This window comes from Brachionichthys hirsutus, chromosome 18 (genome assembly GCF_040956055.1).
Source record: "Brachionichthys hirsutus isolate HB-005 chromosome 18, CSIRO-AGI_Bhir_v1, whole genome shotgun sequence".
Lineage (NCBI taxonomy): Eukaryota > Metazoa > Chordata > Actinopteri > Lophiiformes > Brachionichthyidae > Brachionichthys > Brachionichthys hirsutus.
Genome location: NC_090914.1, coordinates 1,591,381 through 1,614,382, shown reverse-complemented (window position 1 = coordinate 1,614,382; position 23,002 = coordinate 1,591,381). Strand labels below are relative to the sequence as shown.

The 23,002-nt window shown below is 50.7% G+C and overlaps 3 protein-coding genes across 3 annotated transcripts; 1 reads left to right on the top strand and 2 right to left on the bottom strand.

The window, feature by feature from the left end:
- Nucleotides 1–205: 205 nt before the first annotated feature.
- On the top strand, nt 206–9,640 carry wdr35 (WD repeat domain 35). Its single transcript, XM_068752035.1, has 30 exons — nt 206–229; nt 327–444; nt 1,125–1,196; nt 1,286–1,378; nt 1,460–1,588; nt 1,706–1,839; nt 2,338–2,503; nt 2,577–2,722; nt 2,857–2,982; nt 3,228–3,413; nt 3,525–3,560; nt 3,667–3,727; nt 4,274–4,418; nt 4,714–4,768; nt 5,020–5,073; nt 5,154–5,263; nt 5,352–5,571; nt 5,659–5,739; nt 5,848–5,984; nt 6,219–6,422; nt 6,512–6,658; nt 6,787–6,919; nt 7,026–7,136; nt 7,300–7,464; nt 7,559–7,699; nt 7,773–7,929; nt 8,047–8,287; nt 8,559–8,700; nt 9,139–9,300; nt 9,623–9,640. The coding sequence occupies exons 1-30, from the start codon at nt 206–208 to the stop codon at nt 9,638–9,640; spliced, it is 3,714 nt and encodes a 1,237-aa protein (XP_068608136.1).
- A 1,979-nt stretch (nt 9,641–11,619) lies between these two features.
- Nucleotides 11,620–13,859, bottom strand: LOC137907285 (ornithine decarboxylase-like). Its single transcript, XM_068751600.1, has 10 exons — nt 13,846–13,859; nt 13,591–13,727; nt 13,317–13,490; nt 13,059–13,231; nt 12,761–12,977; nt 12,581–12,664; nt 12,340–12,502; nt 12,144–12,259; nt 11,842–12,056; nt 11,620–11,758 (listed from the first exon to the last, which is right to left on the bottom strand). The coding sequence occupies exons 2-10, from the start codon at nt 13,690–13,692 to the stop codon at nt 11,620–11,622; spliced, it is 1,383 nt and encodes a 460-aa protein (XP_068607701.1). The 5' UTR covers nt 13,693–13,727; nt 13,846–13,859.
- A 2,862-nt stretch (nt 13,860–16,721) lies between these two features.
- odc1 (ornithine decarboxylase 1) lies at nt 16,722–18,961 on the bottom strand. The gene is made up of 10 exons (XM_068751599.1): nt 18,948–18,961; nt 18,693–18,829; nt 18,419–18,592; nt 18,161–18,333; nt 17,863–18,079; nt 17,683–17,766; nt 17,442–17,604; nt 17,246–17,361; nt 16,944–17,158; nt 16,722–16,860 (listed from the first exon to the last, which is right to left on the bottom strand). Exons 2-10 carry the CDS (start codon nt 18,792–18,794, stop codon nt 16,722–16,724), a joined length of 1,383 nt encoding a protein of 460 aa, XP_068607700.1. The 5' UTR covers nt 18,795–18,829; nt 18,948–18,961.
- Between the last annotated feature and the right edge of the window lie 4,041 nt (nt 18,962–23,002).

Genomic DNA, 23,002 nt, shown 5'->3' with positions numbered 1-23,002 from the left:
TGTCAGTCGACGGTCCTTTTAAGTGTTGTTTTACGCAGATAGAACTAGCGAAGCTAACGTTAGCGGCTAAAGCCCCATTCAACCAGGCTGAGTGATGTAGCTAGCTAGCTTCGACAGGTTAGTTGAGTTTACCTTGCGCGCTACATCTAAACCGTGAACAATAGATTCTGGATCGATAGAGGTTCGTGACGTGGTCGCCGACAACATGTTTATTTACCTAAGCAAGAAGGTGAGTGTCGACTTTGTGTCACTTTGTGGCCTGGAAACATCCACTGATGTGGCAAAGCTAATCTGAAAGTGTGCACCAACACCTCCGTGCTTTGCAGATTGCTATCCCAAACAATATCCATCTGAAATGTGTTTCCTGGAACAAAGATCAGGGTTTCATTGCGTGCGGCGGGGACGATGGCCTCCTCAGAGTGCTGAAGCTTGAGACTCAGACAGGTAGGAAGGAGCTGATGAGCTGCGTCTCCAGGAGAAGGACCCATATCTGTATCGATGAAGTGCTCAGCGTGCACAATGCAATGCTTAACATGATATAAATAAAACCATGTCCTGCCGAAAGTGACGAGGACAGACAATCATGTCACTAGACTAAATCTAAATGTCATATTGTGTGATCAGAATCCCTTAAATATGACTTAACTTAAGGTCATTATGATGACATTAATCATACTTAGTATGTATCAGACACACCTGAGTCCAAATATTCTACTTGTATTTGTTTATACATTGATATTCCTTATTTGTTTTGCTCCAGTGTAAAAAAAAGAAAAAAAGATTAATTTCAATTCATGCATTCAGCTTTATATAGAAAATTATTGTCAACAGTCAAAAAGCATTATGTAATGCCAGTGTGATTTAAATTATACGCCAACGTTGTTTAAGAAATCCCCCGAAGCCTTCGTGAGCTCTTTGGGAGACTCGGTGTCGAGGCGCGGTGAGAACAAATGGTACCAGTGTGTCCACTCGAAAACCCACCAACAACAAAGTGGAAGAAAAAAAACCCGCTAAGCGCCTTTTGTAGTATTTGCATTCACGGATTAGCGCTGGCTGTTTTAAAAGATTGTAATTATCTGCTCGAGGGGAAATAATCCTGATGTATTTTTCTGCTTTGTGAACAGATGACACCAAACTGAAAGGCCTCGCTGCACCCAGTAATCTGTCAATGAACCAGACTCTCGAGGGACACAGTGGTGAGTTATGTTCCGCAGATGCTAAACCTATCATCATTCTTTGTTACTGAGAGTGCAGCAGGGTCCCTACATGATCGCAACACTTACAGGCGCGGTACAAGTAGTCACCTGGAACGAGCAGTACGAGAAGCTGACAACCAGCGACCAGAATGGACTCATCATTGTGTGGATGCTGTACAAAGGTAATGCCGATGCATTTAAATCGCCGGGAGTCTCGGATTAAAGTCGACTCTTCGAGTTTTTTGTCTTTGCCCCTTCCGAAGGTGCGTGGTTTGAGGAGATGATCAATAACAGGAACAAGTCAGTGGTGAGGAGCATGAGCTGGAATGCTGACGGTCAGAGGATATGCATCGTGTATGAAGACGGAGCCGTCATCGTTGGATCTGTGGACGGTAAGACTAAAAATCACTGCGGATTCCTCAACAAGGATTTCTTTGTTCACATACTGAGGGAATAAATACGAACGTGTACAGTGGGATAAAGCCTTTTTTTTTTTTTTTTTTTTATAGGAAACCGGATTTGGGGAAAGGAGCTAAAGGGAAATCAGCTCGCCCACGTAGTTTGGTCACCAGACAGCAAGATCCTCCTGTTCGGCATGGCTAACGGGGACGTGCAAATCTACGACAATCAGGGAAACTTCATAGTGAGTGCATGCCCTTAAAGCCATCCCTGACTGCTTGGGTATAAAAACACAAGAATGTACCTTTACTACGTAAATACAGAGACACAAATATAGAATTATTTCTTATAAGATGTAAAATCCATTTTGTTTGGGGGCCGCCCGCCAATGTTGTTTACGTCGCAAGGCATTCTGGGTGTGACGCGATGAGTACAAAGAATACATAGACAGATACTTTTGTCTATGTATTTACGTAGTAGAGGTATATTCGTGTATTTTTAGGCCGATTTGTCAAAACAGTCAGGGCTCACTTTAAGAAAACACATAAATATCTGTAAAAGTACATGTCAATCCAACTTAGGATGAGGACTTTAAGAATAAATGTGTATTTTGTATGTGGAAGACGTTGTAAGGCACATTAACCCTAAATAAAGCTAAAATGATGAAGAGTTATCTTGACTTTCAGAAACTTTATATCCTCTATATCCCTATGCTCAAATTGTCTGAATACATGACTTTCAGATGAAGATGACCATCAGCTGCCTCTCCAATGCAACTGGAGCTGCTAGCATAGCTGGGATCCACTGGTATGCGGGATCTGGGGGCTACATAGAGCCAGGCTGCCCCTGCCTAGCTGTCTGTTTTGACAACGGGAGGTGCCAGATCATGCGCTGTGAGAATGATGAAAGTAAGGAAAAGTTTTATCCTCCACATTATCCTGAAATGTTTCCCATCGATGACGCCGCTCCCCTTTCCTTCAGGCCCGGTGTATATTGACTCTGCGATGAATGTGGTCAGTATCCAGTGGAACCATTGTGGCAGCGTTCTGGCAGTGGCGGGTTCCCTGAGATCCTCAAATGTGGAGAAGGAATTCAACGTGGTCCAGTTCTACACACCATTTGGAGAGGTGAGGGAGGGGAGATCGGGCATTAACGCCCAGAGTCGTTATTTCATTGAGCACGGCACCAAATAAAGGACGCAGGCGTGACTGAGCTGATACAGGATGCAGATGTTCACTTGTGATTCTTCCTTTTCAAACAGCACCTGAGAACTCTCAAAGTTCCTGGAAAGCAAATGACGGGACTTTCCTGGGAGGGCGGAGGGCTGCGCCTTGGCCTGGCCGTGGACTCTTACATCTACTTTGCTAACATCAGACCAGACTACAAGGTAAATATCAATATTGCAGTTAGTTAGAATATTATGGAACAACCGGTGCTTGAAGACGACCCACGTTTAAGCCGGTCTAAAACACTCACCATGTTCAAACTCTGGATTTGTGTCACTAAGAGCAACTCAAACCTGGTTTATAGAGACAGTGCTGAACTAATAATGTCTTCCATTTTGAATGCTTGTTAGATGCAGCCTGTGTTATGTTTGATCATCATTTCTTGTTTTGTTTCTCGTCTCTGCAGTGGGGCTACTGTTGCAGCACGGTCGTGTACGCATACACAAAACCAGAGAGGCAAGAGTACTGCGTGGTATTCTGGGACACCAAAAGCAACGAGAAGTTTGTCAAATACGTCAAGAGCTTGATGTCCGTTACTACGTTGGGCGACTTCTGCATTTTGGCCAGCAAGGTGGACGACACCCTGTCACAGGTACGCACACCTGCAGCCGCGGCGGATTGCAAGTTCCCGCATGGCAACAGAGGCTCTCGTCTGCATCACGGATGTTTCTCTGCTGTCTTCCCTCCTAATGCGTCGCCACAGGAGGATGCTGAGTTTGAGTCTGGGAGTCCTTCAGGGGTAAAGTGCAAATGAAAGCCCCACGCTTTAAGCCCGGCGTCTTCGCCGCGGTAAATAATCCTAATTTGTCGTGTTAATAATGTTTTTGGGACTGCGTGTTTTTCAGTATGTCCTGATTTTGTACAACTCCATTGGGACCCCGCTGGACTCAAAGTACATCGACAACGGTGAGAGAGAAATGCGAATCGTGCAGCTCCCGCTTCATTTGCTTTTATTTCCTCGTAAACCCGATCTGAAATGGAACTCTTCAGTGAACGCGCTATTTGTCCCGCATATTTGCACGCAGAAGTTAAATCCTCTTCTGCAGTCGAGATCAAAGTGCTCCTTCACCACGAGGTTGGTGTTCCGCTTCGACCCAGCGTAACAGATCGCACCCTGTGCGTAGAGAAGGGGCGGATGGCCTTCTGCCACCCGCCCGCCCGCCGCCCACCGGCGCACCTTCCACGGGCCCGCTGCGTCCTACAGCAAATACGCAGAGTCTCACAAATGCTCCGCATTCTGTCTCGGCTCGATGCCGCTGCATGTTTACTGAGGAGTTCAGGGAGAGACACTTTAATGTCTGCAGATTTCAGAGACGCCACCGCAGTCGTAAAAGAGTCTCGCAGCCTTAAAAGCGTGTCTGTTCGGGTCTTGTCTTCTTAGATTCACCGATTCATTCTGTGCACCTCCCGAACGTCTTGGTGATTTAGGCGTCTGTCCTCTTCGCCTGTTAGAACCGCTCTTCGTCACTATGACTAGGACCCATGTGATCGCCGCGTCCAAAGACGCCTTCCTCCTGTGGCAGTACAGAGTGGCGAACAAATTAACTGCAACGGAGATCAACCAAACGACACGGACTAAGAAGGACGGGAGAGAGAGGTGAGTTCCTCCAGATATCGCCGGGCAGTGGGAGGGCTCCGAGTAGAACGCCCGTGTCAGATCTGACGGTACACATCAAGCACGCCGTGGAATGTTTCGGGAAGGCAAGATAACTGCTGGGCGCGCTGTTTGAGTTCTAGGAGTTGGCGCTACCGGGGAAGAAAAGAACGATCCATTCATCCGACTCGGGCTGTGGAAGTTTCCCACGGGCTGGACCGGAGTCCGCCTCCGTGGAAATGTCTCTGCTGGGCCTTCTGGTTCGCTCTCATTTGTCCTCGCCTCCATCCTTTCATAGGGTCCGTCACATTGACAGCAATCCCTCCGGAGTCCAAGATGGCGGCGCCCTCGCAGTAAGAGACGTATTCACCGCTCAAGTTTTCTAACAGTCGGGTTTTAACACGAGATGAACTCCCAAAAGACATTTAATACCGTCTCCCATTAAAACATGAACCCCAAGTTGCCTCAAACCTTATTCGGCAACGCTGAGTGTGAATTGGGCAACAAATCCTTAACGTACTTCCAATCCTAATGTTATTTGTATTCATGAGAATAAAGTATTTTAGTGTAACAATGTGTTTCTGTTTCTTTGTTTTGTTTCCAGCCGACTCGAGACGCCATTTGTTGTGTAACAGCAAGAGATAAGACCCTGATAGTGGTGAGGGAAGCCCTGTAGTCATGCAATAACACGAGGAGTCCAATCGAACCGTTCGTGTGTGTGTGTGTCTGTGCTTCCAGGGCCGTGAGTCCGGCGCCATCCATCGGTTCAGCCTCCCGAACGCCGCGTTCGTCCAGAAGTACTCTGTGAACAACCGAGCCCACTGTTTGTCCCTGAACTGCAACTCCAGGCGAGGAATCTTTAGCGCCACGCAGGTTGAGCTCGTCCTGCGCAGGTACCCGTTGTTAAGCACGCCCTCGCCCTTTGTCGTTCCGTAGCCGCCTGGCCGTCATCGACATCGCAGGCGTGCTGACTTTGTTGGACCTGGAGGCGCACGCCTCTGCAGAGGACGGCACGGGAGACCGGCCATCTCCAGGCGATCCATCCAAGTTTGAGCGCAAGGACGTTTGGGATATGAAGTGGGCGAAGGACAATCCTGATCTGTTTGCCGTGATGGAGAAGACCAGGATGTACGTGTTCCGGAGCCTCGACCCAGAGGTGTGTGTGTGGGGGGGGGGGGGCCAGGTTGTTCGCAGGACGCTCAGCTTGCACTATTGCACAATGACGTCTTTACCATCCAAACAGGAACCCATCCAAACATCTGGATACATCTGCAACTTTGAAGATCTGGAAATCAAATCTGTGCTGCTTGATGAAATCATGAAGGTAACGATGGATTAGAATTCATGCCGACTCTTAACATGATTCCCTCACCAGCTGGAACCTTCAGAGTTCTTGGACCTGCATGTTTATTGATTGAATTAAACTCCACAGGATCCAGAGAGGCCCAATAAAGACAACCTGATCAATTTTGAGATTCGCTCCCTGAGAGACAGTCGAGCATTGATTGAAAAGGTGGGGATTGAAGACGCCTCACAGTTCATCGAAGACAATCCACACCCAAGACTCTGGTAAGAAGTTGGGGGGTGTCTCTATCTCGCCACCGAGTTTCATCCAGATCGGATCCAGGATGGAGTCAGTAAAAAATATCTAATTTTAACATTAAATATTTACGGATTCATAAATCTGTGACGAATAAACATCGACTCCGATTCACTTTGACTTTCCATGGTTGGTGTGTAAAGACACCGAGAGCAATCTAGAACATTCTGCTATAGAAGCTCTCTCTGCTGCAACCCCGCCAGGCGTCTGCTGGCTGAGGCGGCGCTCCAGAAACTCGACCTGAAGGTGGCTGAGAAGGCCTTCGTCCGTTGCCGGGACTACCAGGGCATCGAGTTCGTGAAGCGCCTGGGCAACCTGCAGAGCGAGCCCATGAAGCAGGCGGAGGTGGCGGCTTACTTCAGCAGATTTGAGGAAGCCGAGCGGATGTACCTGGATATGGACCGCAGGTACGTTCATCGTGTCCGTTGTTCGTGTCCGTCCGCTGCCGCCGCCGCCGCCGCCGCTTCATAACCAGCGGGTGTTTCACGGCTCGCAGGGACCTCGCCATCGGCCTGAGGATCAAGCTGGGAGACTGGTTCAGAGTTCTGCAGCTGCTCAAAAGCGGCTCCGGCTCCGGCGACGATGCGCTGCTGCTGCAGGCGCACAATGCGGTCGGAGACTACTTTGCTGACAGACAGAAGTGGTAACGGAACGTTTTCATCGTTCCGTTTATTTGTTGGTTTTGTTTGTTTGTGCCTTTTTTGGGGGTTGGAGGAAGGGAACACAAACGATAATAAAACGCCATGTGGGTTTCTCTATACTTGGGTCAAGGGTCAGCGCAGTGCAGTACTACGTCCAGGGGCGTAACCAGGAGAGGCTGGCGGAGTGCTACTACATGCTGGAGGACTACGACGGCCTGGAGCGGCTGACTGCTGCCCTGCCAGAGAACCACAAGCTGCTACCGGTGGGGCTCACAGTGGAGACGCCGACGCCCGGACCCGAGCGGGGGGGCGCCGGTCACACGGGAGCCGCCCTGCCCTGCGTGCTCATGCTCGGCCTCTGTGTTGCAGGAGATGGGCCAGATGTTTGCAGCTGTGGGCATGTGCGAACAGGCCGTCAGCGCCTACCTTAAGTGTCATCGGCCCAAAGCTGCCGTTGACACCTGCGTCCACCTGAACCAGGTGAGAGACGGGCAGGAAGTGTTTCTGTGGCTCCTCCCCCCCCCTCCTCTCATCTGCAGTCCTGAGGGATGTTTAGGCATGAAGTGTGAATGACGCTGTTCCTTTTAGATTTAGAGACGAATCATTTTCTACTTTTCTCTTCTGTGAATGTTTCTCGCTCCAGTGGAACAAAGCCGTGGAACTCACCAGGACTCACAACACGAAGGAGATTAAATCGCTTCTGTCCAAATACGCCTCCCATCTACTCGAGAAGAACAAAACGTTGGAGGCGGTGGAACTTTACCGGAAAGCTCACCATTTTCTGGATGCAGCCAAACTCATGTTTAAGGTAGCGTTGTGCGTTGTGCATTACTTCAGCTTCTTTGGAATAAAGGGTGGATATTCTGTTGTACTGCAATATTGTATTTACTAATCACCGTCAGATCGCAGACGACGAGGCGGAGAAAAGGACCCGGCCCCTGCGGGTGAAGAAGCTCTACGTGCTGGCAGCACGTCTGGTTGAGAATTACCACGAGCAGATGAAGACGTCCCAGCAGAGCAAAGTGAAAGGCAAGCAGAGTGAGGTACGCTCATCCCGGGGACGGCGCGCTGCCCGTTAACGGCCTCCCGAATTCACTCCAGCGCTTCTGCGATCAGGCGACGTTCGCTCTGGCTGGACTTCTCGAGGAAGAGGCGGCATCTTCAGACAATCGCATCGTGGACAACGCGTGGCGTGGAGCTGAGGCGTACCACTTCTTCCTGCTCGCTCAGAGGCAGCTGTATGAAGGCTACATGGAGAACGCCATGCGCACAGGTACCGCACACACACACACACACATGGTGGAGGTTTGTGCTCTCTGAGTGCTTAATATTTCGAGCATGTAGCAGACAGAGTAGATTTAACACGTCGTTGCTTGCCTCCATTTTTAAGCCCTTCACCTGCGTGAGTACGAGGACATCATCCCGGTGGTGGAGATCTACTCACTGCTTGCCGTTTGCTCCGCATCGAACCGAGCCTTCGGCACATGCTCGCAGGCCTTCATCAAGCTGGAGTCCTCGGAGCGTCTGGGCCCGGAGGGGCGGCCGCTCTACGAGGCCCTGGCCCTGGAGATCTTCACCAAGCACGCCCCGAAGGACGCCCGTAGTCTGGCGCCGGACGGCTCAGCGGATGGGTCAGCACAGATTTAAACGTTTTACATTATCAAACCTTTTGATGATGATCCGGATCACCATGTGGACGGTCTGTTAAGATTTGTCGAAATGTAAATGCACAAATCCTTAAAATGGATATTCAGATTATTATTAAACTGACATCAGCAGTTTGGGTCACAGATTGAGCTGCAGAAACGGGGACCGGTGACGCTTTCATCGCTGAAACCTTTATTGCTTTATTCCACCAACGTGTTCTCTGACGTCAATTCATCTTTGTTTTTGCTTTTTTAGGCCAGACGGAAAACTACCAACGTGCGTTGTGAGCGGTCTGCCGATCCGGGAGTACCAGTTCTGGATGTGTAGCGTGTGTAAACACTGCGCTCTCGAGCATGAGATCCGCAAATACAGATTCTGCCCTCTGTGCCACTGTCCCGTATGCTGAAAAACACATTTTCACACAGTTTAATGAGGCCTGCCTGCAGATGTGGGACAACCATTATGAGAAAAATGTAATAAAAATCGATGTAGTTTTATTTAGAAAACATGCCGCTTCTGTTTCAATTTGCTACAATTCAAATGGTTAAATATTTATGTTGGGTATTAATAAAGTGTGCTTTGCTATTTAACAGGCTACTACTGTGGTTTAATTATGAATGCAAAATAATTTATTCCGATCGAAAGTGTGATGCATGAATGCGCATATCCTAATCCGATCGATATTTTTAGGGCCCATGAACACAGTGCATCCGATCATAATTTAAATTTGAACTCTGATCGGGTTACAGAAATGTTGTCCATGTAACATACGTCAATAAGACCGATTACACAATCCAGCACGGCACGGGTAGAGTTTTTTGTTTCTTTTTTTGAGGCAAGGCAGTGGCTTTGGCTGCAGACGACCCTTCCATGGACCCTGGGAGACGACCGCCAGGACGCTCCAGTGATGGAGCGGGGGCTGCGGGACCTTGGGGGCCGGGTGACGCAGCTTCTGGCAGCGGGTGGTCGTCGGCGAATGGAGGGGGACGCAGCCCAGGTGAGGCCGGAGCGTGGACATCGGCATGGCAGCGTGGCTGGATCGGCGTCTGGAGCGGCGTTTGGATCGGCGTCTGGGTGAGCGTGGCTGGATCGGCGTGGCGGGATCGACGTGGCGGGGTCGGCGTGGCGGGGTCGGCGTGGCGGGGTCGGCGTGGCTGGGTCTGATGCCCCTCGGAGGACGGGGAACGACCGGGCGAGGCTCGGCGTGAGAGCCAGACATTTGGGGGGAATCACCAGCGGGAAGAACAGACTGAGGGTCTTTCCGGCTGTTCTTTTGGGGCCGCATTTTTGTGGCGTACGCGGTTGTATCTGGGGCTCAGGCGCTGACCTTTGGGTGATGCCCGGTTTTTGACTGTTTTTTAGAAAACCGTTTTGTTTTTATATTATGATTTATCGGTGGGGCACCGATAACTCGGAGGGGGGGAGGAATGTAACCGGATGATTGGATGTAATTAGGTAGGCAGGTGTGGGAGGGAGCACCTGTGGCCCATTTACCACTGATTGGGGGGGGCGTATATAGGTGCTTCCCCTCCCTCGTTCCGGCTTCCTCATTTGTGTTTTCCCCGTCGAAGGCGGGTTGGCCGTAGACTGTCACTGCCTTGTCTCTCCTTTTCATTTGTTAGTTTTGTTCGTTGAGTGTTTTTAAGGACGTTTTTAGAGTCTTAAATAAATATTTTGAATTATTAACTGCCGCGCTGGTTTTCACTGTGAGCGGACCTGTGGGTGGGAATCCTGCTAAAACGAGCTGGGAACCAAAGGAACACAAAATAGATCTTTAGGTTGAAGGTCCTAAAGTGGCGTTGTTGGCGACATTCCGTTTAGCCCCACATGCCCAACGCCACACATAAATAGATCGAGTCTGGGGGGAATCAATCAGCAAAGCAATTTTCAGCAATAAATTATTTTTCCAAATAACCAATAATAACAAACAATCACTTTATGGGGCCTCAAAAGCGTAAAAGTTTCTGGACCCAAATGAAACAGGAAGTCTCCCTTGTGATTTTTGAGTACAATTTCTAATTTAACAAATTCACCTTAGCGATTTCTTGAATGTTTCTTGAACAAAAGTTCTGAAGGCAGCTACCAAATGTTATATATATATATATATATAAAATATTCAGTTACAGGGATACTTGTTTTACTCCCAATGTGCATTGAGCGTTCATCACAGGACACGGTGGATAGAAAGAAGTTTACTTGGTGTTCTCTGCTTCCACTTAGTGGACAGGAAAAGCATAACGCATTTATAAAAGGTGCATTTATATCTAAAAGTGTTGGGTTTCCTCGACATCAGGAGCGTCGTCTACCTCAGTTTGAATTCATTTTAGGTCATCTTTGGCCTCACAAAAAAAAAAAAGAAAAATGCTCAGACATGATTTAATGTCCAGACAATGACGAGAACATCATTGACAGCGCTGAGACACTCAGGCCGACACCAAGAACCCCAGAACCAGTGACAGAACCTGAACGGACTCCAAACCTGCTGCAGAAACTCCTTGTGGCATCGAGAGCGTTCCGGCACATCGTGCGGAGGCGGAGCAGCAGCGTCAGTACCAGAACCGGAGATAGCCTCACTGCTAACATTAGCATTTATAGTTTTATATACCAGCTCTGACATCACAGTTTAGCAGATCGGCTTAAATGAATTCCTTCCGTAGAGAAGAGATTTCTGCAGTACCTCTGAAACGGAACGGAAGATAACGCCACACAGAATTTGGCCTCGGTCCGGCTTTATTTGTTTTTTTTAAAAATATGTAAAAAATAAAAAAAAAGGAAAGCAAAATAAATTTGCAGTCCTGTCCTTCAGGTAAATGGTCAAATGTCACGGCTTCTTAAAACCACAAATACTTTAATGGCTTTAACAGGTTACAAGAGAATCCGATCAATTAAGCAGAGCGGTTGCAGTGTCGATCCCGAATTTAATTCCATTTTAGAGATACTTGATTTATCCCCGAGGGGCTGCAGGTTGAAGGTCTGTGGGGCCACAGACACGTTTCTGCTGCACCCATTAGTTTCGACCCGGCCTTAAAGGCATGTTTTCAGACGGGTTCTGTACAGAAGCGGAGATCAAGGAACATAAATACTGTATTAACATAGCAGCGGTTTTGGGGGGGGGGGGGGGTACTTTGAATATTTGCAGTAACCATTAATCTCCCGAGTCGACCTCATTTCATAGAACGGTTGATCCCCGACGTCTGCGCAACACGCCCCTCGTTCTCTCAGTAACTGGCCTCGAATTCTCATCTACGCTGGGAGAGAAAATGAAAATGAAAATGTGTGGGAGGGGGGGGGGGGGGGGCATTTCTGTCATGTACATTTATACAACATGGCTCTGGCAAGCTTTAGTGGGATTCTCCACGTTGCTCTCTCGGCCGCAGCAGGCCGGCAGCTCCGCCGGGCCGGACTCGTCTGCGACCGCCGGCACGCCGTCGGAGCAGAACTGCTGCACGAACTGCCTGAAGGCGACAAGACGCACAGAAACCGGTTGATCGCGGCCGGGACCCGTTCGCCACGGGGCCGCTTCTGGAGATCTGCTCACCATGCTGGGCGGGACACGACGTAGTGCATGTCGGGCCTCTGGAAGCCATTGAAGGTGGAGGCGGCGGCCACGGTGTAGGCGCCCATGTTCTTGAACACCAGCCAGTCGCCCACCTGCAGGTCGGGCAGGTCGCACCGCTCGGCGATGCGATCGAGGCCGTCGCAGGTCGGCCCCCAGATGCTACAAGGGTACATGAGCTCGTCTGGCTTCGGCTTCTATTGGGGGGGGCGGGGTAGAAGGGTGCCATTAGTTGGTCATGGGCGTGTTTTCTGGAACCATTTCAGCTCTTGAGGTTCACTTACCACGTGTAGCACCGGCAGACAGTGGGCGTGGTCATACAGTATGCAGTTAAAGGACCCGTACACGCCATCGTTCACGTAGTACATCAGGGTCCTGTCATGGGTCCCTTTGTCTTCCTCTGTGAAGGAAGCAGCATTCTTTACCACCGCTTTTAAAAACGCACCAGACGCCCACGCCACGCCCCCACAAGGCCGTTACCCTCAGAGGCGGACTCCTCATCCACGATGACCTTCTTGGCAATGATGTTTACGACCAGCGTGTAGGCGGACGCCACGTAGAAGCGTCCCGGCTCAGCGATGATCTTAAGAGCCGGGTCGGCAGGGAAATGCTTGTCCAGAGCGGAATTGATTACGGCCGTGATCTAGAGGGGAAGACCGCGTCCGCAGGTAAGCGTCTCAACACGCACTGTAAAAAAGAAATAATTGGAAAAGCCTCAGACCTCTTCAAACTGGAGTTTCCCATCATCAGATCCTGGGAAGCCACCTCCGATGTCCAGCAGCTCCATCCTGAAACCCAGCTCGTCCTAAGGGGGGGGGGTCACAGAAGAGCGTGGCGTCACTCCACCGGGGGGGGGGGCGAGCGCCAACATCGCAGCTGCACGTGCGTTTCCACAACTCACCCCCATGGCGAAGACGCAGCGGGAATCGGCGATGGCCTGAGTGTAGGTGGCGGGATCGGTGCAGCCGCTGCCGACGTGGAAGCTGACGCCGACCACGTCCAGCCCCAGTTCTTTAGCCTTCTCCAAGAGGCCCCGGCAAGCTTTGAGCGGCGCCCCGAACTTCACGCTCAGGCGGCACAGCGCCGCCGAGTCGTCGGTAGCGATACGGAGCACCAGCCTGAGCAGGAAGTGCAAACGGAGAGCAGTGAGGAGCGCGCCGACACGCCGCTGGAGCCGTCGCGTCTGGGGCGTGGCTCACTTGGCGTCGTCGTGACAGCGGGCCACTTTCATAAGCTCCACTTCGCTATCGAACGTCATCATCTGCACGCCGTGGGCGGACGCGAACTTGATCTGAGAGAGTTGCTTGCAGGGGTTGGCGTAGATGATCCGGTCCGGAGCCACGCCCAGAGACTGGACCAGCTGAATCTCCACCTGGAAGGACCGGCGGCAGCCGTCAATACCGGAAACGGGCCCGGGAGGAGCAGAGACACACACACACACACACACACACACACACCTTGCTCGCACAATCGAAGCCGGTCCCCAGCGAGGCCAGGGTCGCCACGACGACCCGGCTGTCGTTGCATTTGACGGCGTAGAACGGCGTGACGCGAGGCAGCGCCTTCGTCCAGCGCAGGTGCTTCTTCAGGACATCCCCCAAGTCACAGACGTAGAAGGCGTCTCGCTCGTCCTGCAGCGGCGTGGATGAATGGTAGAGCGCGTGCAGCTACAAACCACGCCCCCCCCCCCCCCCCCCCGCGTGACGCGGCCGCGTTTCCTGCGAGGCTCACCGTCACCGACAGCTCGTTGATCTTCTGCCCGACGGTGTCTCGGGCAGTGAAGCCCTCCTCCAGGAAGGAGAAGCCAAACTCGGCTGGGTTTGCAGCGTTCATGTTCAAAACAGCTCCTCTGATTGGTCGCTCGTAATCTGGAAGAGGAAAACAGCATCTGTTCCCCCCCCTCTGGATCGCCACAGCGCGTTTTGTCCGCTGCTCGCCGTCAAATCTAAAACGGTACGAGTTTGAGTAAAGCAACGAGAGGCTTACCCGAGTGTGGAGTACGTTATTCAGGTGCAGAGAAGCCAAGGCGGCTCGCCGGTGAAATGGAATCCCTTCAGGTAAGACTCAAGGCCTGCAGGGGAGCCAGAGCGTGCTTTTCTAGACCGTGGGTTCTAGAAACGGGAGGAGAACGCCTCGGGTAAGGAAGGGAGCGCTGCAACACTCGTTCCTCACAGAGGAAGGCATGAGGCCAGAAGGACTACAGGACAAGTGAAGGAACTACGGGACAAGTGAAGGAACTACGGGACAAGTGAAGGAACTACAGGACAAGTGAAGGAACTACAGGACAAGTGAAGGAACTACGGGACAAGTGAAGGAACTACGGGACAAGTGAAAGAACTACGGGACACGTGAAAGAACTACAGGACACGTGAAAGAACTACAGGACACGTGAAAGAACTACAGGACATGTATAAAAATAATAATAATCAGTAAAATCTAAATCGTCCAGTGATGGAGCGGGGGCTGCGGGACCTTGGGGGCCGGGTGACGCAGCTTCTGGCAGCGGGTGGTCGTCGGCGAATGGAGGGGGACGCAGCCCAGGTGAGGCCGGAGCGTGGACATCGGCATGGCAGCGTGGCTGGATCGGCGTCTGGAGCGGCGTTTGGATCGGCGTCTGGGTGAGCGTGGCTGGATCGGCGTGGCGGGATCGACGTGGCGGGGTCGGCGTGGCGGGGTCGGCGTGGCGGGGTCGGCGTGGCTGGGTCTGATGCCCCTCGGAGGACGGGGAACGACCGGGCGAGGCTCGGCGTGAGAGCCAGACATTTGGGGGGAATCACCAGCGGGAAGAACAGACTGAGGGTCTTTCCGGCTGTTCTTTTGGGGCCGCATTTTTGTGGCGTACGCGGTTGTATCTGGGGCTCAGGCGCTGACCTTTGGGTGATGCCCGGTTTTTGACTGTTTTTTAGAAAACCGTTTTGTTTTTATATTATGATTTATCGGTGGGGCACCGATAACTCGGAGGGGGGGAGGAATGTAACCGGATGATTGGATGTAATTAGGTAGGCAGGTGTGGGAGGGAGCACCTGTGGCCCATTTACCACTGATTGGGGGGGGCGTATATAGGTGCTTCCCCTCCCTCGTTCCGGCTTCCTCATTTGTGTTTTCCCCGTCGAAGGCGGGTTGGCCGTAGACTGTCACTGCCTTGTCTCTCCTTTTCATTTGTTAGTTTTGTTCGTTGAGTGTTTTTAAGGACGTTTTTAGAGTCTTAAATAAATATTTTGAATTATTAACTGCCGCGCTGGTTTTCACTGTGAGCGGACCTGTGGGTGGGAATCCTGCTAAAACGAGCTGGGAACCAAAGGAACACAAAATAGATCTTTAGGTTGAAGGTCCTAAAGTGGCGTTGTTGGCGACATTCCGTTTAGCCCCACATGCCCAACGCCACACATAAATAGATCGAGTCTGGGGGGAATCAATCAGCAAAGCAATTTTCAGCAATAAATTATTTTTCCAAATAACCAATAATAACAAACAATCACTTTATGGGGCCTCAAAAGCGTAAAAGTTTCTGGACCCAAATGAAACAGGAAGTCTCCCTTGTGATTTTTGAGTACAATTTCTAATTTAACAAATTCACCTTAGCGATTTCTTGAATGTTTCTTGAACAAAAGTTCTGAAGGCAGCTACCAAATGTTATATATATATATATATATAAAATATTCAGTTACAGGGATACTTGTTTTACTCCCAATGTGCATTGAGCGTTCATCACAGGACACGGTGGATAGAAAGAAGTTTACTTGGTGTTCTCTGCTTCCACTTAGTGGACAGGAAAAGCATAACGCATTTATAAAAGGTGCATTTATATCTAAAAGTGTTGGGTTTCCTCGACATCAGGAGCGTCGTCTACCTCAGTTTGAATTCATTTTAGGTCATCTTTGGCCTCACAAAAAAAAAAAAGAAAAATGCTCAGACATGATTTAATGTCCAGACAATGACGAGAACATCATTGACAGCGCTGAGACACTCAGGCCGACACCAAGAACCCCAGAACCAGTGACAGAACCTGAACGGACTCCAAACCTGCTGCAGAAACTCCTTGTGGCATCGAGAGCGTTCCGGCACATCGTGCGGAGGCGGAGCAGCAGCGTCAGTACCAGAACCGGAGATAGCCTCACTGCTAACATTAGCATTTATAGTTTTATATACCAGCTCTGACATCACAGTTTAGCAGATCGGCTTAAATGAATTCCTTCCGTAGAGAAGAGATTTCTGCAGTACCTCTGAAACGGAACGGAAGATAACGCCACACAGAATTTGGCCTCGGTCCGGCTTTATTTGTTTTTTTTAAAAATATGTAAAAAATAAAAAAAAAGGAAAGCAAAATAAATTTGCAGTCCTGTCCTTCAGGTAAATGGTCAAATGTCACGGCTTCTTAAAACCACAAATACTTTAATGGCTTTAACAGGTTACAAGAGAATCCGATCAATTAAGCAGAGCGGTTGCAGTGTCGATCCCGAATTTAATTCCATTTTAGAGATACTTGATTTATCCCCGAGGGGCTGCAGGTTGAAGGTCTGTGGGGCCACAGACACGTTTCTGCTGCACCCATTAGTTTCGACCCGGCCTTAAAGGCATGTTTTCAGACGGGTTCTGTACAGAAGCGGAGATCAAGGAACATAAATACTGTATTAACATAGCAGCGGTTTTGGGGGGGGGGGGGGGGTACTTTGAATATTTGCAGTAACCATTAATCTCCCGAGTCGACCTCATTTCATAGAACGGTTGATCCCCGACGTCTGCGCAACACGCCCCTCGTTCTCTCAGTAACTGGCCTCGAATTCTCATCTACGCTGGGAGAGAAAATGAAAATGAAAATGTGTGGGAGGGGGGGGGGGGGGGGGCATTTCTGTCATGTACATTTATACAACATGGCTCTGGCAAGCTTTAGTGGGATTCTCCACGTTGCTCTCTCGGCCGCAGCAGGCCGGCAGCTCCGCCGGGCCGGACTCGTCTGCGACCGCCGGCACGCCGTCGGAGCAGAACTGCTGCACGAACTGCCTGAAGGCGACAAGACGCACAGAAACCGGTTGATCGCGGCCGGGACCCGTTCGCCACGGGGCCGCTTCTGGAGATCTGCTCACCATGCTGGGCGGGACACGACGTAGTGCATGTCGGGCCTCTGGAAGCCATTGAAGGTGGAGGCGGCGGCCACGGTGTAGGCGCCCATGTTCTTGAACACCAGCCAGTCGCCCACCTGCAGGTCGGGCAGGTCGCACCGCTCGGCGATGCGATCGAGGCCGTCGCAGGTCGGCCCCCAGATGCTACAAGGGTACATGAGCTCGTCTGGCTTCGGCTTCTATTGGGGGGGGCGGGGTAGAAGGGTGCCATTAGTTGGTCATGGGCGTGTTTTCTGGAACCATTTCAGCTCTTGAGGTTCACTTACCACGTGTAGCACCGGCAGACAGTGGGCGTGGTCATACAGTATGCAGTTAAAGGACCCGTACACGCCATCGTTCACGTAGTACATCAGGGTCCTGTCATGGGTCCCTTTGTCTTCCTCTGTGAAGGAAGCAGCATTCTTTACCACCGCTTTTAAAAACGCACCAGACGCCCACGCCACGCCCCCACAAGGCCGTTACCCTCAGAGGCGGACTCCTCATCCACGATGACCTTCTTGGCAATGATGTTTACGACCAGCGTGTAGGCGGACGCCACGTAGAAGCGTCCCGGCTCAGCGATGATCTTAAGAGCCGGGTCGGCAGGGAAATGCTTGTCCAGAGCGGAATTGATTACGGCCGTGATCTAGAGGGGAAGACCGCGTCCGCAGGTAAGCGTCTCAACACGCACTGTAAAAAAGAAATAATTGGAAAAGCCTCAGACCTCTTCAAACTGGAGTTTCCCATCATCAGATCCTGGGAAGCCACCTCCGATGTCCAGCAGCTCCATCCTGAAACCCAGCTCGTCCTAAGGGGGGGGGGTCACAGAAGAGCGTGGCGTCACTCCACCGGGGGGGGGGGCGAGCGCCAACATCGCAGCTGCACGTGCGTTTCCACAACTCACCCCCATGGCGAAGACGCAGCGGGAATCGGCGATGGCCTGAGTGTAGGTGGCGGGATCGGTGCAGCCGCTGCCGACGTGGAAGCTGACGCCGACCACGTCCAGCCCCAGTTCTTTAGCCTTCTCCAAGAGGCCCCGGCAAGCTTTGAGCGGCGCCCCGAACTTCACGCTCAGGCGGCACAGCGCCGCCGAGTCGTCGGTAGCGATACGGAGCACCAGCCTGAGCAGGAAGTGCAAACGGAGAGCAGTGAGGAGCGCGCCGACACGCCGCTGGAGCCGTCGCGTCTGGGGCGTGGCTCACTTGGCGTCGTCGTGACAGCGGGCCACTTTCATAAGCTCCACTTCGCTATCGAACGTCATCATCTGCACGCCGTGGGCGGACGCGAACTTGATCTGAGAGAGTTGCTTGCAGGGGTTGGCGTAGATGATCCGGTCCGGAGCCACGCCCAGAGACTGGACCAGCTGAATCTCCACCTGGAAGGACCGGCGGCAGCCGTCAATACCGGAAACGGGCCCGGGAGGAGCAGAGACACACACACACACACACACACACACACACCTTGCTCGCACAATCGAAGCCGGTCCCCAGCGAGGCCAGGGTCGCCACGACGACCCGGCTGTCGTTGCATTTGACGGCGTAGAACGGCGTGACGCGAGGCAGCGCCTTCGTCCAGCGCAGGTGCTTCTTCAGGACATCCCCCAAGTCACAGACGTAGAAGGCGTCTCGCTCGTCCTGCAGCGGCGTGGATGAATGGTAGAGCGCGTGCAGCTACAAACCACGCCCCCCCCCCCCCCCCCCCGCGTGACGCGGCCGCGTTTCCTGCGAGGCTCACCGTCACCGACAGCTCGTTGATCTTCTGCCCGACGGTGTCTCGGGCAGTGAAGCCCTCCTCCAGGAAGGAGAAGCCAAACTCGGCTGGGTTTGCAGCGTTCATGTTCAAAACAGCTCCTCTGATTGGTCGCTCGTAATCTGGAAGAGGAAAACAGCATCTGTTCCCCCCCCTCTGGATCGCCACAGCGCGTTTTGTCCGCTGCTCGCCGTCAAATCTAAAACGGTACGAGTTTGAGTAAAGCAACGAGAGGCTTACCCGAGTGTGGAGTACGTTATTCAGGTGCAGAGAAGCCAAGGCGGCTCGCCGGTGAAATGGAATCCCTTCAGGTAAGACTCAAGGCCTGCAGGGGAGCCAGAGCGTGCTTTTCTAGACCGTGGGTTCTAGAAACGGGAGGAGAACGCCTCGGGTAAGGAAGGGAGCGCTGCAACACTCGTTCCTCACAGAGGAAGGCATGAGGCCAGAAGGACTACAGGACAAGTGAAGGAACTACGGGACAAGTGAAGGAACTACGGGACAAGTGAAGGAACTACAGGACAAGTGAAGGAACTACAGGACAAGTGAAGGAACTACGGGACAAGTGAAGGAACTACGGGACAAGTGAAAGAACTACGGGACACGTGAAAGAACTACAGGACACGTGAAAGAACTACAGGACACGTGAAAGAACTACAGGACATGTATAAAAATAATAATAATCAGTAAAATCTAGATTCATCGCTTCCAGAATAAACATGCGGCTGCGCCGTTTGACCGGACATCTTAGGCCACGCCCCGGTCAACATTTGAGCCAATTATACACGCCTTTCTACATCCCCGGCCACGTCACGAAACGGAACCAATCAGCGACTGAGTTGCGCGTCGACGCGCCGTGTGCCGGTTCCGGTTGGAGCTGTTCGTGCCATGAGGCTGAAACGCAGTCGCGATTAATAAACACGCCATGAAAACGCCGTTCAGCGCGACGTGGACGCGCCAGAACTCACGGAAAAGCCGCATGCTAATCAAACGTGATCGATTAGCATGCGGCTAACCTGCGAGTCGGTACATCAGACACATGCTACTCTTAGCTCGCTAGCTAGCTAACTTTAACCAGGCTCGCACCGAGTATCGGGAACACAAAGTGACGCCCCGAGTCATTAAACTAAATCCGGATTAACGATGTTACGTGTGAACAGCTGCTAACAAAACCCTCTCCGTTACGCTTTAACGTCTACCGGAACTGGACTTCCTACAAGTTTACATCCGGCAGACAAAGACAGGAAACCTCTATTAGATTGTCGACACATCAAAGAGCCTCGCTTACCTTAAAAAGCATTTACGAAGAGTTTGCCCATGAGCTCCGGTACTGGGATTAGAACACGCAACTCCCTTCACGAGGAGGTCCTGCTCCGCCCGCTTTACGACCAGAACTGCGGCGGCCGCGTCAGCTCAACAGTATTTATAAGGAGCTCGTTACTACGGCAACCGAGCCAGCTGGAACCGGCTTCCATCCACGTCGCTCTGGGGTCTGAACCGGTTTGCGCTTCTTTGCGTTCCCTAAAATCCGGTTTCTATTTTCAGATTCAAAAATAAATTCAAAATTCACATCAGCTCTGATTCACTTTGACTTTTCATGGAACAATCTCGAACCTTTTTGATCCGGATCACCATGTGGACGGTGTGAAGGGGAACGAGGTCTGCTGCTCTTTCTAATTCTACCTTTGAAATGTGAAGACAAATTTAAAGCAGCCTGAATCAGTGGCGTCGTTAGGCCTATTTTAGGGGGGCTTCAGGCTTCAGCCCCCCTAAAATATTCTGAAGCCCCCCTAAATAATTTGGGGTTGTTTTGTAAAAATAAATAAATAATCTTTTTTTTGTTGTTGTTGTTCAGTGTGCAAAAAATGTCAACATATTCTATTAATACCGACATAATATGAGTTTAAATAAATAAACATGTAACTTATCATTATTTACTTAAATCTGATCATGGATCTGTTTCCCCTCACTTCATGGCGTAAGGTAGCAAACCCATTCCACCTGTTCCTATAGAGAATGCCCACATCACTGAAACTCCAGTCTACATTTTCCCTGTGACCGCGCTAATTGTCGGTTCCTGCAGCGTGTTTGAAGCACACAGAGCATAATAGAAGAGCTTTAGGAGAAGAACGTGAACGGATGGATGAAGAATGGATATGAGAAAGTTTATCAAGAAAGTTTTTCAAGTTTATCACTGCTTTTAGTAACATTTAGTTAGTGTGTGACACACTTAAGGGAAATGCACAGATGCATTAGCCATGGAGCTGTATGGGAGAACCACAGCCCTGTGCCACGCCCACAGTCTCCCTGAATCAGGTGCAGAGACCTGCAGGACCTGGAGGAACCTGCAGAACATTGAGGAACCTGGAGAACCTGGAGGAACCTGCAGGTTCACGCACTGAATTCAACAACTCAGACACAGTGAAAAGAGAGTGACTTTTCCCTTGTGTGGATGGGATGGCTGGCGAGCTTGAGTTAAGATCTTGCAGTGTAGATGCAGAGCTACTAAAAGGGATGCAGTCCTAAATGTGAGAACTTCTTGAGTGGATCACAATTCAGACATGTTTCCCTCTCTGAAGGTTCTACCCAAGTTGCCCTAACAGTGCCCGTAAGCAGCTGCTCACGTGAAAGGTCCTTTAGTGCCCTGCGTCGGTTGCACTGCGTCGGTTGCATTCCTGCCTGCATCAAACGACGAGCCAGAAAAGACTTCACAGATAGTTGTTGCAGTTGGAGTTGACGAGCGTCATTGCAGAGACGTTATGTTGCGTCAATGAAATAAATAAAACACTCAATCATTATAGTTTTCATTTAGTGGCCTGATGTTGCTGTTTTTTTTACCTATTCCACCGATTTTTTTCTTAGATCATTATAACAATAATCCAAATTATAAAAGGGCCCCTGGAAACAACCACACACTAATACATGCATCAAAGGGCCCGAGCACGCGGAGAGGGAGTAGGGTGAGGGCGCCGCCATGATGACCTGGAGTAGTTGCAGAATTCTGGTAGGCCCAGTGTTAAAGATGGAGCAAACAGAAGAAGAAGAAGTGGTGAGACTGGGACAGATGTTTTCTTTTTTGAGCGACGTGCATTTCCCAGAGGATGAAGGAGGAGTTGTCTGTTTCTGACGTCGAGGCCCTGAGCCCAGACGTCACTTCTGAGTGTGGAGCAGCAGACATTGCTGCGCTGGTAGAGAAGTGTGAGGCTGTTCTGAAGAACCCACATTCTGGAGGTCATTACTAGTGAATGTGTTGAATTAAAGTCCATGATGAGGCTAGAACTTAAACGTGGGTCAATCAGCACCTTCTCAGACGTGCTGCTGCAGCACTAAAATCTAGGAGATAAAACATCTCAGCTGTTTGTGCTGCATCTCAAGCATCCAGAGCAGAATATGAAAGAGAACTTAGTTTAATGAAGCGTATTAAAATAGCATCCAGAAATGGTCTTGAAGTGTTTGGAGCAGCCGATGCGTATAAAGTCAAAGCTGCAGGCAGGCGAGGACGTCAACCTGGACAACGTGAGAAGGACACAGGACAAATGAGGTTATATACTGTATTTTGGAGACGAGGAGTTCCACATGAATGAATGAATTATTTTTGTTTTCGAACATGTATAAAAATCAGTGGCGGGCGGTCAGGGCCTGCAAGGCCTTCTCTGCTTGCCTAACATAACCAGAAATCAAGAATACATGATCATATTTATGATAAAATCAATTTAATTTTATGTATATATATATATTTTTTTCACATTCATGTCATATTATATTCCAGTGATGTATTTTTAGGTGAGAGTTTTTATCCAATCAGAATTCAGCTAGCTTGTGTTGCCAGGCGGATTTCATAGCACCAGTGGCAAGTACCATCCGTCGGAGACCTTCAGAATCAGCGCTGCTTGCCGTCTGTGTTGTGTGAGCGAACGGGCTCGTAGAGTTGAGTTGATAGACAGTTGCGATAGCCAATCAGATCACGAGTCGGTGAAACAGGTCCTTCCTGCTTGTCTCACGTTACAAGTCAATAACGCGTCCTGTGATCGGCTCTTAGAGTTGATAGACAGTTGCGATAGCCAATCAGATCACGAGTTGGTGAAAGTAAGGCCTTCCTGCCTGTGATTGGATACTCCGTGTGAGAGGGCAGCGCTATGCATATTGCGTCATCAGCTAATGCACACCGGTACAGACGGACCTTTACAGAGAAGCTAGCTCTCGTGAGCCGAAGTCGTCCGACTCCGGAGCTAGCTAACCTGTCCCAGGTGGGGAAAGGATTTGTACGCCACTTCCAGGCTTCAAACTTTTGGGTTACA

Coding starts and splice junctions, on each gene's coding strand:
- wdr35 (XM_068752035.1), top strand. CDS start 206: ATGTTTATTTACCTAAGCAAGAAG. Junction 445..1,124: donor GAAGCTTGAGACTCAGACAG/GTAGGAAGGAGC, acceptor CTTTGTGAACAG/ATGACACCAAACTGAAAGGC. Junction 1,840..2,337: donor ACAATCAGGGAAACTTCATA/GTGAGTGCATGC, acceptor CATGACTTTCAG/ATGAAGATGACCATCAGCTG.
- LOC137907285 (XM_068751600.1), bottom strand. CDS start 13,692: ATGAACGCTGCAAACCCAGCCGAGTTTGGCTTCTCCTTCCTGGAGGAG. Junction 12,978..13,058: donor CGCTGTCACGACGACGCCAA/GTGAGCCACGCC, acceptor CTTCCTGCTCAG/GCTGGTGCTCCGTATCGCTA. Junction 12,260..12,339: donor TGAGGAGTCCGCCTCTGAGG/GTAACGGCCTTG, acceptor CTTCCTTCACAG/AGGAAGACAAAGGGACCCAT.
- odc1 (XM_068751599.1), bottom strand. CDS start 18,794: ATGAACGCTGCAAACCCAGCCGAGTTTGGCTTCTCCTTCCTGGAGGAG. Junction 17,159..17,245: donor GTCTGCCGGTGCTACACGTG/GTAAGTGAACCT, acceptor CCCCCCCAATAG/AAGCCGAAGCCAGACGAGCT. Junction 16,861..16,943: donor GTCGTGTCCCGCCCAGCATG/GTGAGCAGATCT, acceptor TGTCGCCTTCAG/GCAGTTCGTGCAGCAGTTCT.